Source organism: Hoplias malabaricus, chromosome 4 (genome assembly GCF_029633855.1).
Source record: "Hoplias malabaricus isolate fHopMal1 chromosome 4, fHopMal1.hap1, whole genome shotgun sequence".
NCBI classification, from domain to species: Eukaryota; Metazoa; Chordata; class Actinopteri; order Characiformes; family Erythrinidae; genus Hoplias; species Hoplias malabaricus.
Window position 1 is genome coordinate 31,124,325 of NC_089803.1, and position 15,088 is coordinate 31,139,412.

A 15,088-nucleotide genomic window follows, 5' to 3' on the forward strand; every position below is an offset into this window, starting at 1 on the left:
TTGGAAAAAATGTTTACAGCTTTGATATTAAACAGTATCTGCAGGTCATCATAAAGCTCAGTACAATGAGAAATGGGAAAACCCACTCTGCTGTATATTTGTAAATCATAAATTAAGTGTTACATTTTTTAGATTGAGTGTGTGTGCCCATACTGAAAATGTTCAATCTTAAACCCCCTACCAATTTCTCATCTTGAATTCAGCTGAATTGTTTTGGTCTGTGGTTTGACAGTGCTGTTAGGTCAGGACTGGCGGACACCTGGAACATTTAGGCCTGAGGCCTGACTTGCAGGCAAAGATTTTAATGATTGGATGGAATTGGTTTAAAAAAAAAGATCTCTGTATGGACTGTGATACAATAATACCCCATGGGTCAGTAGTCTTTCATTCAGATCTTCCAAACAAAGCAGATCTGTGTTGTGGGTTGAAAAGGATAAGTATTGTTTTAGCTTTTCCATCACAAAGAAATACAGCCATCGCATATTTCCCGGTAGAAATCCCTCTCACTTTTCAGCTTGTTCCTGTTAGAGGCATTCTCAGGCACCACATGGCGCTCTTACACAACCATATAAATTCCTGTCAGTGAATAATGGATGCTGATGTGGCCAGTGGAAATCTGAAAGCTTAGATTCATCAGGTAGATTATCTAGATTTATCTTGCTATGTCCGGTGCTCGGTCGCTGTTTCTTGTCTTCGGTGCTATCGCTGTTCTTGGTCTGCCTCAATTTATTTTGTCTCAGCAAGATACTTTGACTGTGGTTTCTATTAACTCACCTTAGGGTATACACTGCTGCAGGGATGTTTTCTGACTTTGAACTATTTGTTATGGTATGGCCATAAGGCTGAAGAACGTCAAATCCGCTTTATACTTGCAGGGTTGTTGAAAATGTGTAATCTAAAACCGCTACACAGCTTCAAATCTGGTCTCAATCGTGCACAACCGCTTTGAAAAGTTAAAGAAAACACATGACATAGGGATAATTTGGGGCATGGCTGCTGGTACAGCAAAAATAATAATGAACAAAAAAGGATATCTGACTGTTTAACGAACTTCTATATACAGCATTGGAAGTACTGTGGCACTACTGAAAGAGCACATCAAACTTTGTAGAGGCTACTCATCCCCCACAGACATATCTCTCTTTTGATAACAGCTTCAGTGATTTTATTTCTGGCCGCATGTAGGTGTGTGGGAAATCCAGACACTAAACACAGCTATACAGGCTTATACAGATGAAGAGTGGGTAGGATTTAAAAGGCTGCTGAATCGATGGTGTATTCCAGGTCACCTGTGTGCTTTTATTTCAGCATAGCTCCAGCAGATGTGACTCTGAGAACTGTTTCCATACAGCCCGTTTACCACACATCAAACAAATAGCAATGCCTGTTTACCTCTTTACTGGAGGGCCGCAGAACATGGACACAATTTTTAGTATGTGTGTGTGCCACAGATTTATGTAATTTAAAATGAATACATTTGTTTCGTGACAAATACACACACACACACACACACACACATATATATATATATATATATATATATATATATATATATATATATATATATATATATATATATATATATATATATATATATAATTACAAGCACTGTTAAAATGTCACCCCATCTGAATATCTGAGGTGCTAAAATACAGCTTTAAAACAAGTGCCACATGGTTTTACATGGTTACCTGTTACAATGAACTTAATGCATTTTTAAGACCTTTTGTTTATGAATGATGTTGATGAATCAGTAATGTGACATGATTAACAACTAAGCAACAAAGATTTAAAATTAAAAATAATTAACATTTGTGTTTTACCAGGGTTGTTTTTTTTAACCGCTTCACAAACTTTGGAAGTGGGTTTATTTGTGATGCTCATATCACATCACATCATGGTGGTTACAGAGATGATTTAGACCATTCGGAGAAATCAATATTACAGAGGCCAAAACATAAATAATGATGTTTTATGCAGCTTGAGTTCAGTGTAATAATATTAATGTGCTGGAACAGAAAAATGTGCATGCAGTTATATATGTGTAATAAAGAAGTAGTATCGTTTTTAACTCAAGTTTGCATGTGTGTGCGCACACGGCTGGTTTCACAGGGGAGATGGTACGGCAGGCTCGGGTTCTGGCCCAGGCCACCTCAGACTTGGTGAACGCCATGCGCTCAGACGCTGAAGCAGAAGTGGATGTTGACAATTCAAAAAAGTTGCTTGCTGCAGCCAAATTACTGGCTGATGCTACTGCCAGGATGGTGGAGGCGGCAAAGGTGAGAAGAGAATTGTATATGCATATGCAGACCTTTGAGCACCCCTTGTCAGATTACATGTTTTGTTTATATTCTAAGTAAAGCAAAGTACACATTTTTAAGACATGCTTAGGCTCATTGTACTACAGAATTAATGTGTACTTCCCAAATCCAACCTTGGCCAAAATTATTGCATATTTAATTTTTTACTTCTATTTTTTTATTTCTTCTCAATATGTTAAGCTCAGCAATTTTATATACACTTGCAGAAAATATGCTGAGATAATTAATAGAATGTGTAAGTAATTATTAAGAGAATGCATTTACAAATGTGCATAAAGAAAATTAATATAATCATTTGATCATGTGTTTTTACAAGTTTTTGTATGGCTGTATTTTCTCTGTAGCTCAATTAAAAATACATGACAGGCTATTCATACAAGAATGCTGATTATATTGGGTAATAATTCATATATGGTTGAATGTGAATATTTTGGTCAGTGTTTAGAAGGTAATCTAATTATTGTGTCATGTGTGATCATATGCAGATGATGCCAAAATGGCTGAGAAATACAGTACATAAATGTACAAGGCCTTAGGTGGCTTGTTAAATGCTTTTAATACCTGATACGTTAGCCTTGATATCCCTAGAAGCAGGCTGGTGGCATGCAGTTTCCTAGGTAACGCCGAAAGCTGCTGTTGCATGTGAACTGAATATATGCATTAAGAATATAAGAGAGAGAAAAAAGTGATTTTCTTTTTTCCTGCAGGCAGCTAAGGTTTAGGTTTAGTTTCACAGGTTTAAGGTTGGCTAAAGTCATTTTTCCCTTTGAAAATTTTTGAATTCCTTGCTGATTAATGATTGGAAGCATTCAGTGAAGGGTGCTCCATTACTGCAGAAAAAAATGATAACAGTTTATAAACTGAAAAGGTGTATAGTGAAATCAATGCATATTTGACAGTAGTGTCTCAGGAAAGAAGAGACACTAATAGAACAGCAGTGGTAGATAGAACTTATGATCCATCGGGCTGTGCATGTGTGTTATGGCAGGGGGCTGCAGCACACCCAGAGAACGAAGATCAGCAACAGAGACTCAGAGAGGCTGCAGAGGGCCTTCGTGTGGCCACCAACGCAGCGGCACAAAATGCCATCAAAAAGAAGCTCGTCAACAGACTGGAGGTGAGTTATACACTGCACTGCTATTTGCTTTCTCTGCATTTGTTTTGTTGTCTGCTCCTTGTTTTTTTCTGTCTTTTTCATTCTGTCATATTCATGGTTTTTTTTGTCATATTTTTTCCATCATTCTTTTATCTCACACGTTCTCTTTCTGTTTTCTCTCTCCCCCTCGACCTACACTCCCTCTCCTGCTACTACGTACCATTATAGCCCCTTTTGATGGTTCAGAGGGTTTTTGTGTGTGTGTGCGCGTTGTGGATGTGGTTAATGAATTGCAAGAATGCTGAAGCCCTTCAGGACAAGGGTACTGCTCCCTCTTCCTTATCTGTTCCTTCACAGTATGGCCACTTCCACTGCACTGCAAAAATAGTAGTGTATTTAATAATTTGGTTACGTATTAACATGAAATTTGTTTATTTTATTGTCTTTTTCTTCTGTTACAAGAAATGTTAATGTAGCAAATTTCATTTTTCTGATTTTAAAAAAGCAAAAAATTCATAAATGTTTTAATATTTTGTAAAAAATATTGAGATAAAACAGATGCTTTATTTGTATTCATCAGTAATACACATAGTTAATTTTTAAAATGAGCTAAAATCTCATATTGAAAAGTATTAAAATCTGTTTGCATTTTCTGCCTCTCAAGATCAAAATAATTTAAAAATCATTCTATGATATTGTAGCCGGTTAATTATTTGGAAAATAGCAGTGGCAGATTTTTACCTTTTACATTGCTTTTAATAGGTATTTTAACATACATTTAGACCTACAGCTTTGACTTCTTGCCATAGAAAAAAAGGGCAGCAACACATTTAAAAAAAAGAACAATAATGGGGCACAGTACTGTCTAAGGGTTCAGGAAGCAGATCCTGTATCAGCCCTACCCTGAGGCACTTACTACTAATACATTGTAATAGATTTTAGATGTTTAAAGCTTTGTAGGATAATAGAAATTTATAAATCTACTCATTGACTTTTGGTTGCTTTTTTCAGAAATGCTCCTTAAACCTGTCACCTTGTGAGCTTCACACTCTTATTCGGCACTGTTCTTATCCCAAGCAGCTAGTTTCAAGTATTGCTAACAGAGTGGGCTATTTGATTGTTTGCTTCAAGAAGAATATGTTCTCTGTCCCTGATGGGGCTTCTCTCCTCCAGAGGGATCCTGCAGCATTTGGAGCACACTTTGCCCTTCTCTTGTCAACAAAGACGGCATTGTTGTTGAGATTGCTTTTTTCACCCTTCATACTTCCACTGCTATGGAATGCCCCTTTTTTCTGGAGCTTTTCACCATTTTGCTAAACTCCAAAAGCTCATCATTAAACTCAGTAGTCATTTGCACCAGCGCACATTCGAGACTATATGTTTTATGAACATTTGATTAGGACTGTGCCATATTGTACTGGGTGTAAATTTTTTTTAAACGATAAATAAATCTATATCTTGATTATCGTGATATTCAGACTTGTTTACGCAATGACGTTGTGCAGTTACACGTAATACGGCATATATTCATTACCTGAGTCATTTAGGCGCAGTGAAAGGTACGTTGGAAATTTGCTCTCCGTTCAAAAATTTGTTCCAAAAGACAAGTGACTTCAGTCGTGTGGAGGTGGTTTGAATATAAATATCAATATTCTAAATATTTTTTATGCAAAGTCAGAATTGTGGTAAGTTACGGTTGTGTACAAAATATTCAAATGTTTATACATTTATTTGTTGTTTCTTCTGAATGTTTAAAATAGTTATATTTGTACAGAAATAAAATATAATAAATACAATTTAAATAAGACATTAAATACATTGTTAATTAAATATAATTAATATAAATATAACATTTATTTTGTTGCAAAAGTGTGTTCCTGAAATGAATAAAATTATTTTCAGTGTTTTGTCATATAGCCAAGAATATAGTTATCACCCAAATACCCTGAAATACTGTGATATTATTTTAGGACATATTGCCCATCTCTAATTTGACTATATATTTTACTACAAGTAATAACATATGTAAAAATAAAAATATTGAATGATTGAATTAAGCAGTTGTCATAGAATACAGGATGAACCATTCAAAGATTTCAGAGGGTCACGCTTTTGCCCATGTCTCTTATATGTTTTATATGAGCTTCCAATTTGGATTCCTGTTACTAGTGTCCAGTATATGTGCATAAAATTGTTATAACGTAACACTGAATGTATCCACTTGCGTTCATACACTTCTAGTAGTGCAGGGTGCAGTGCACACTTAGTGTGTAATGACATTGATTACACTGAGTTGTAGTGTTAATAGAAAATGTTTTATTTATTTGGGTCAGATTGCTGCCAAGCAGGCTGCAGCAGCAGCTACTCAGACCATCGCAGCTGCTCAGAATGCAGCTGCTTCAAACAAGAACACCTCCTCTCACCAGCAGCTAGTGCACAGCTGCAAGGTACTGTGGCTCAGTGTTTTTCTTTCTTTAGTATTCATTAATTTCACAAATTCATTAGCTCTGGCATATACATTTTGCGCCACAATAATGAGAGACAAATCTTTGTGTGTTTTCTTTACTGAAGGTCGTAGCGGACCACATCCCTCACCTGGTGCAAGGGATGAGAAGTAGCCAGGCCCAGCCAGAGGATTTGAGTGCCCAGTTGACCCTCATCATTGCCAGTCAGAGCTTTCTTCAGGTCTAGCCACAGTTACTTAATTATACTTTATTGTTTTAAATCTTTAAATTTTCCCTTTCCCTAAATTTTCACTTTGTTATTTTTGTTTATACGTAAATTATAAAGACCTGTCGGCAGGTCCACACTTCACAAATTCATTCTTATATTTGAGTAACTTAGATGTTATGTTCGTAGTATTTATTGAATGATGCTTAGAAATTTCTTGATAATAAGAAGCACATTTTGGTTGGTTTTATTGGTGATTTGAGTTCTATAATCAGTCACCTTTACAAGTATACATTTTCTGATAACATACTGCATTTCCTGTAATTACACTTACAAAGGATTTATCATTTAATCTCAAAGCCTGGAAGCAAAATGGTGACCTCAGCTAAATCAGCTATTCCTACGGTCACTGACCAGGCCGCAGCTATGCAGCTGGGTCAGTGTGCCAAGAACTTAGCCACCTGCCTGGCAGAGCTACGGACAGCTGCTCAGAAGGTAGCCCCAATTCCTCAGTTTACACTTGACATCTGTAACTATGAATAGTAGTTTTAATTTTATTTCTTGTTATAATTATTCCTGTCTAATATATTGTGTTGAAATTGCTTTTGATGTGATTCAGTATCATACTGTTTATCTGTGGTATTAAGTTAAGCATGATTTGATATGTTTTTGATATGGTCTTAGGCTCATGAAGCTTGTGGGCCCCTGGAGATAGACTCAGCTCTGAGCGCAGTCCAGACACTAAAAAATGAACTCCAAGATGCTAAGATGGCTGCCCTTGATGGACAACTCAAACCACTACCTGGAGACTCTGTTAGTACCTATGTTTGAATGTTGAAGTCCACTTACAGCATTTATAACCTAAAATAATTGTGACAAATTTACATGACCATTTTTAAGCCCTTAGAAATATACAGCCTGTTCCTTCTGATTGGCACTGGTTTCTGAGGTTCAGTCAAATGCACTGTAGGCTAAAGTATACAGAATCCTTAAGACACTACAAAAAAACCCTTAAAAACATGTGGACTACTTCTGGCAGAGATGTAACACTGCTGGTCCACTGTCTGTACTGACAAACTCCATGTGAAACAGAAGTAGACCACTTTTTTAAAAAGCCCGCATCACAAAGCAGAAATGGCTCACTTCTGACAAAGATATGGCTCTGCTGTCCATGGCTGACTAGATATGAGCCAAAAGAGTCCAAAAAGTGACTTCTGCCTGGTATGTGGCTGTTGAGTTGAGCGAGAGCAGTCTACTCAAGTGCTGTCATTCCATGTGGCAAATTGGCTATTAAAATGGGAGATGTGGGCTAGACAAGGGCTAGAGTAATTTTGCTGTCTGGGATGTGCATCATCTTTAAACTCAATTTGGATGTCAGCATGCATTTTACATATGTAAGAATCCAATCGAAAAATTGTTTACTGACAGCCTGGAACAGAGCAAAGTTTTAATTACTTTAACCCCACATCTTTCTCTGTAATAACTCTTTTACTGACTGTCTTTAGAGCAACACTCCTTATCTCATCACTTCAGCATGAATGGGCAGTCTAACTGCTATAAGACGATTGTGTAACCATATGTAAATATGTAGCTATGGTAACCTTGGAAAATTTAAAACAGGCTGCTTTTTTGAAGCTCAGTTTCCATAAAATGGGGACTTTGTGTTTTGTGTTTTGACACTTAAGGAATGTGCATCCAAATAAACGAAAATAATCAACTTTCTTTCCATGATATGAGCCCTTTAAGTGCATAGTAAGCTATTGTAACTTGGGATTTACTCTCCTTCACTTTTAGCTAGAGAAATGTGCTCAGGACCTGGGAAGTACATCCAAGGCTGTAGGATCTTCCATGGCTCAGCTGCTGACCTGTGCTGCCCAGGGCAATGAACACTACACTGGTAAGGCCACTGCAGTTATATAAAGGCACAAAAAACAGAATTAAATACCTGATGAAATCAGGAAAAACTCTCAGTTAAATTGGACCATTCAATGCAGAGCCTGACATTTACTGGATGTTATTTCAGTACCTTAGGCCAGATAAACCACTACTCTTTTTCATAGTCTAAAGAAACATTTGAAATGGCAAACACATAACACTTAATCACTCCTCCAAGCGTTGTCTTACATAAACTCAACTTCAACTTCTAACTGGGATTTTAATGCTGTTTCCTAAGCTGTCAGACTGGCAGTGGAGGCTCTGCGTCTTCTCTCCTAGTGATATTTCACTCTCTCAGTTGGCTCGATGGCTCATCTCAGAGGGGCCTGTAGTGCTGGATTGTAATAGTGTTGCTGGAACAATGTGCTCTCTGCTTCCCTAGCTCTGCTGGCTTACCCATCCACTGCAATCCAGGATTCCAATACCCTCCCAAATAATCATATTTTCACTGCATTTAACGTAGCATCAGCAATTAGTGTCTAGTTGGCTGGATAATGATTTTAGTGCAGTCTGTCTGTGTTAGTGTTCAGCCTTTTTTGGCTTGCATGATGAAGAAATACCAGCTCTCACCTGGAGCTTCTGTCTATTGCATTGCTCATTCACTGTAGCACAAGGGCAGTTTAGCTTTCACCCCTGATAGGGCTGCTGGAGAGGACTAAAAGCTGAGGCTGATGGGTGGCTCAAGGGTTACTTAAGAGTAATAAAGAACACAGAATGGACTGGTTATTTTGTACTCTCGTTGGGCCATTTAATGGGACATATTATGGAGATTGAGATGGTACAGTGTGGGACTTAAAAGCACTGTTACTGTGAATGGTGTCTCTTATCTGCTCTAGGGGAAAGTGATACAACATTGGGGAGCATTAAATGTAATGATGGAATTTATGACAATTGAGGATCCTTTCAGCCATGTAATTTTCTCAGTCTCTGTGTGTGTGTGTGTGTGTGTGTGTGTGTGTGTGTGTGTGTGTGTGTGTGTGTTTTTCCAGGCGTAGCTGCCAGGGAGACTGCCCAGGCTCTACGGACTCTAGCCCAGGCTGCTCGGGGAGTGGCTGCCTGCACAGTGGAGAGGCAGTCTGCAGCAGCCATGCTGGACTCAGCCAGCCATGTGATGGAAGGCTCAGCCATGCTCATCCATGAAGCCCACCAGGCTCTGGTATCCCCTGGCGATGCTGAAAGCCAGCAGAGACTTGCCCAGGTCAGTTACACACTGCATCACCTAACCTCCATACTGGCCCAGTTTACATCAAATAATAATCTTTTAGTTGAAGCAACACCTTATCATGGCTTTTCATTTATCCCCTTAACTTAACTTGACACCAATATTAATCTTACTGTATACTTCATCCTAATTCAGCTACTGTAAGTTAGTTGGGATTGTCCATTAAGTCACTACATTCTACTAATAATGCTACAAATATGTTAATTATAGTTCACAGATTTAAAAAACTAAAATATGACTCACGTTCATACCTTGAAATGTAATGGATTAAGTTATTTATTGTTTTCCAGAATAATATTTAAGGTTAATGCTAAATAAATTTAAAACACATTTTCTTCATGAAAGTCCAGTGAGGAGTTTAATTTGAAAGCGTTCTGAATTCCACTTCCTCCATGTCAATCTTCCTCTTGTTCTCTTTGACTGTAGCTCTCTCTCACGATCACTTTCTCACACTTCTCAGAAGAAGCTGAAAAGTAGCACATCACCCACCTCCAGAGCAATTATATCCTGTTAACTGAGCTATTTTCTATTGTCATTTTGAGACTGGGCGGCCTGCTTTCTGGAAGGCTGCAGCATTTTTCCTGATTTGTTGGGGCTCCTTAGGGAGATAAACATATTGCTTGGCATATGTCTGTGACAGTGGCATAAATTAGGGACATGGATTTCTGTGCTCTGCTTTGGGGCTGATTAGCATTTTAGATTCAAGCTGCTTTTCCCTAGGACATTGTAGGGTTGTTAGGATGCCTGATACATAGTACTGTGTGTGTGTGTTTTTCAGGTAGCAAAGGCTGTCTCTCACTCTCTGAATAACTGTGTGAACTGCTTACCTGGACAGAAGGATGTGGACATGGCTCTGAGAAGCATAGGAGAATCCAGTAAGAAACTGCTGGTAGAAAATGTAAGTCCTGCTTGGTTTGTAGGTGTGAAAAATGTATTAAGTCTTCTAACACTATAAACATTGCCTTTTTAAAAGTATAGAAACTTTTAATAACTAAAATAATTATTAAATATAGATTTTAACTTTCTTGCTTTCATTCCTCTTTATTGCTGGTATTTTATCTATTAATAAATAAATGGGTAACCTATTTTAGAGCAAATCCAGCATATTTTACATGTATTCATATTTTGCTTAGTTTTTGGGGGGTTTGTAGTATTTTTTTTATGTCTATCTATAGCTAAGCACATTTACAGTTTAAATATTCTAGGAAAATGTTTCCGGTTACATAAATAACCATTGTTTTGACAGACCTCAGTCACAACACTAATACAGATCCCTGTATCTCTGCAGTTGCCTCAGTGCTCTAAGTCATTCCAGGAGGCTCAGACGGAGCTAAATCACACCGCTGCTGAGTTGAACCACTCAGCTGGGGAGGTGGTTCACTCTTCCCGGGGCACCAGTAGCCAGCTGGCTGTGGCCTCCGGCAAGTTCAGCCGAGATTTTGACGAGTTTCTGGACGCTGGCATTGAGATGGCTGGACACACTCAGGTACACACCTGTTAGTAAACGGCCCATTGCCACCGGGAAGAAAGCAACCACAGCAGTGTTTCATGCTGCATTAATTTTTAAAGGAGCATTTCACACTTAAACAGGCACCATGAAAAACTATTAAGTCTATTAAAGATAATAATTTGCTTGCAAACTGTGATCCTTTGATACAAATACGCAGAGAGGAAGTGCTTTTAGGCGATTCGGCATTGTTACAGGTCACAGTTCATCATTCTGTATATTATCAACCCGGATTTGAAATATAAATTGATAAGATTTTCAAAGTAATGACATTGATAGAGAAGGCAAACATTGTTACTCCACTCAGTGTTTGCCAATCAATCCTGTGCACTGAGAATAGTATGTTACTGTCTTATTTTTATCATTGCCTAGATATCATAGTAACTATTAAGAATTCAAATATTCAAACAAACAAACCTTTATCAACAGCTTACAGTACACAACAGTTCTATACATTGTAAGTATCTTCTCGTCTACAAAATCTCAAAGACTAGTGTGTTACTGAAGAATGGGTGAAATCCATCAAACTATTTTGATTCATTTGTTAATTAGACCTTCTCATCTAATTCATTTAGGCACATGATCGTCCCCGGGAATGTGCTCACCACTCCATCTTAATGAGATCGTTGATGATGTTCTCGTTCTGCTTATTTTGCTCATTAATTTGGAGAGATGGGTTGGGGAAGGGGTTTGATGGAGCATGACTTGCCTAATAAAAGTAAGTGAGGGACAGGGAGAGAGGGCTGCATGAACAGGCATCGGTTGGTGCGGCAGCATGCTCTATAATTTACACAATTTATCTCCAAGCACCAAAGTGGATATTATGGTTCTGTATGCTAGTTCTGGTTCTAGATATTAAGGTACTATGCAAGTAGAGCAACGCTAACATAAGAGTAATATTAAGTGAACGTGAATTTGTACCCAAAGAGCAAGAGGTTTTGGGAAACACGTATTTCAGCTTTAAAGCTGCACTATGTAAGCTTTGTTTGTTAAACTAAAAAGTCACATTTCTGAGTCAAGAGAAACAAATATTAGCCATTGTGTGAGTTAAAAGAGGCTTGTTTAGCTTCAATATAGAGCAAAAATATTCTCTCACTGAAACATTAATAATTTCCTGTGTAGGCTATAAATAAAAACTGAACACAATTATGTGAAAACACATTTTCACAGTACATTTATATACTATATTTAAAATAGAACAAAATTGTATTATGTTGAAATAAAAACCAACAATTGAAAAAAAACATACATATACCCATTTTTAATTTGATGTCAACAATGCATTCCAAATAAGTTCCAACAAAAGACAAAAATTATGTAATGCTACAAAAAATGAACTGGGTTAATTGGCAACAGGACAGAGACATGATTGGGTTTAAAAAAAGCATCGTAGAGAGGCTTTCAGAAGATGGGTTCATCATTCTGTAAAAGACTGCAGGCAAACATTGTAACAATTTAAGAATAATGTCTCTCAACTTAAAATAGCAAAGAACCTAGAGATCTCTTCTACATAGCATTAAAAGATTCAGAGAAGAGAAATATCAATATGCTCAGTATGTAAGGAACAAAGCCAAAAAACAATATTGGTCCTATGTGATTTTTGGGCCCTCAGAAATGCTTCTGTAGTGGAAATCACTGGGCTCAGAAACACTTCACAAAACCATTATCTGTGAAAACCATATTAACATGATCCTGAAACACTGCTGCCTTTACTGAGCCAGAGCTCTTTTTGCTCTGATGAACTGAGGGGAAGTGGAAAAGTCTTCTGTGGCACAATGAAAACAAATTTGAAAAGGTTTCACTTTCAAAACTACAGCAACTGGTATACTCAGTTCCCAAAGAATTTTAAAAGAAGTACTGATACAACACAGTGGTAATCAACGTGAATGTGCTAATAATCAACACAGAGCATGATTAGGGAAAGCCACACAAAACAATCCTCTGCCAGTCCTTCTCTATTTTGAAATCCCTCAAAAAGCTGTAACAATATAGTTGTTTTCAGGCAAGAACAGCACAGTATTCAGTCACCTTTTCATGCCAAAATGTGCAGATGTGCAGTACATCCATGAGCCATTAGAAACACGTATGGAATTTTTAATTGTTTGCAGTCCAAAGATGACCAGATCCAGGTGATTGGCAACCTAAAGAACATTTCCATGGCCTCCAGCAAACTGTTGCTGGCAGCTAAGTCCCTGTCTGTGGACCCTGGGGCTGCCAATGCCAAGAATCTCCTAGCAGCTGCAGCAAGGTAAGTGGATTGAGAGCCGTCCAAGTTGTCAGCACCTACTTCGCTTTAGGGTACAAGCTAGTGGCATGTAGCTTTTTTAGAGAAAAGAACACTGAAAATTTACTCAAGATTTTTATACCAGGCCTCTACTCTAAAAGGCAAGGCAAAAATTCTTGGTACAAAGATAAGCTGGAGTTTATGTGCATGGCATCTGATCCTGCCTGACAGTGTGTGTAGCTAAAACCAAGTCAGGTGGCATTGGAGGCAGCTGCTCTGCTGGGCTTTGGGCCTGATTGATTTCTCTCTCCTTAATGAGGTAGATGGAGGCTGGGAGGCTCGCACGAGCACACACAAGCACCTTCAGAGATACACATAAAGACACAAACAGGCTGTGCTCGTCTGTACAGACACCCATATTATGACAGCTTTGTGTATGTACACATTTCTGTTTTGTGTGTTAGCGATAGACTGTGTGCATTAGGAAATAACACAGTTTAAAGCTCAGAGGGTTTTAAAAGGATTTTGGTTTGAACAGTTATTTCCCAGAGACTGGCTGTCCTAACAGGTTCTAACTAAGACCATCTCAACTGCTAAGCTGTTTGTAGTTTAGACTCTCTACATCCATCGCACAAACCTAAGCTATGACTAAGTACTACTAACAACACATGTTTATTTGAAAACTTATTTAATCCATGCCACCAGAAATTTAAATAAAATAAATAAATAACCTATGTGACAACGTTTGAAAACTAAATCAACAACACGTTAAAAATGACATATTTTTCCTGTTTTCCACGAGTTAACACAGCTACCTAGGGTCTTAAATAAAAGCTTGTGATGTGCTTTGGTTAAAATTTTAAAGAGATCCAACAGCACAGCACTGTTCACACCTTGTCTAAGCTGCTCTTTTCAGAATGGCTGGTTTCAGTGCTCATTCCTTTAAATGATGAATCACATAGAAAATGTAGCGAGGCAAACTAAAGTTTAAATGGGTTTAGCTTGGTTCTCTTTTTTTTCCTCTGTGCTTGATAGGTGATACTCAGATAAAAGGAAGGACAATTTTAAAGTCTTCCCACATAAGAAGGGAAGCAAAATTAGAATGGTTCTTTTTAGCCTATGTTTTCTGCCCAAGGCAGCCCACAAAAACAGACTGAGTTTTCTTTTTCCACAGTTGGTGTGTACAAAAATGCCCTGACAAAGTGAGTTTTTAATAACAAGTCCACTTTTAAGCTACACTGATGAATAAGAATAGATGAAGCCAAATCAGTCAGCATGGGATGGTTTGGGAGGAAATTGCATAAGAGAACAGTGGTTTAAATTTTGACAGATTTTGAAACAAATAATTTATGGACTGGACCCAAACTCATTCAGTGGGTTATCAAAGACGTCTTTGCTACTAAGCACTTCAGGTCCGCACTTGTCTCTATTATCTGTTGATAATTTTTATTCTTTTCTGGAATTTAAGGTCATACCTCACAGAAATTAGCATCCAGCCTCTTGGGAGTAGCTGTTAACTTTAACCCGCTGTGCAAATGTTCCTGCTGCTAGTGCAGCAATGCATAATATGTTTTGGGCAGGCCTAACAAGCAAAGGCAAAGATCCACTGTGACCTTCCCACCAACCCATCACATCCCTCACATTATCCCTGGAGTTACTGAGGCAGGTTTACTCCTCAAAAGGAGTCCTCAAATTCTATAAAGAACTATTGAATATGAATACAGCTGGAGACTACATATTACTATAAGGAAAGGCAGCAATGAGAAATACAGATATGTGAAAGTGTACTCAATTTTGTCACAATCCTTAAAAATAATTTTACAACACCTGATAATATGGTATGAAACACTGTCCGAAACCCAGCAGAAATCATTATATTTTGTCAAGATCCACCAGGATCCACCCAGGCATGGATATATACCACCACAGCTTTTTACATCTAACCATGCAGAGGAAACGGGCGTAAGCCATTAATGAAATTTGCAGCCTTATTCTCTTTTAACTAATGTGTAGGCTTTGAAAGGAATCCTACTTCCAGATGGTAAATATAGTTAAGAAAATCAAGTTGCTAGTTGGTGCAATGGTTTTAAAGTTATGTCCAGACAGATACAAC

The 15,088-nt window shown here is 37.8% G+C and overlaps 1 protein-coding gene across 1 annotated transcript in view; it reads left to right on the plus strand.

The window, feature by feature from the left end:
- Nucleotides 1–15,088, plus strand: part of tln2b (talin 2b) — a 126,083-nt gene that overhangs the window by 82,250 nt on the left and 28,745 nt on the right. Inside the window, exons 21-31 of the mRNA XM_066667018.1 lie at nucleotides 2,113–2,279; nucleotides 3,310–3,438; nucleotides 5,751–5,864; nucleotides 5,989–6,102; nucleotides 6,448–6,582; nucleotides 6,772–6,900; nucleotides 7,882–7,984; nucleotides 9,012–9,220; nucleotides 10,023–10,142; nucleotides 10,533–10,730; nucleotides 12,860–12,999. Coding sequence (XP_066523115.1) covers nucleotides 2,113–2,279; nucleotides 3,310–3,438; nucleotides 5,751–5,864; nucleotides 5,989–6,102; nucleotides 6,448–6,582; nucleotides 6,772–6,900; nucleotides 7,882–7,984; nucleotides 9,012–9,220; nucleotides 10,023–10,142; nucleotides 10,533–10,730; nucleotides 12,860–12,999 — 1,558 coding nt within the window. The remainder of the gene's footprint in view (nucleotides 1–2,112; nucleotides 2,280–3,309; nucleotides 3,439–5,750; nucleotides 5,865–5,988; nucleotides 6,103–6,447; nucleotides 6,583–6,771; nucleotides 6,901–7,881; nucleotides 7,985–9,011; nucleotides 9,221–10,022; nucleotides 10,143–10,532; nucleotides 10,731–12,859; nucleotides 13,000–15,088) is intronic.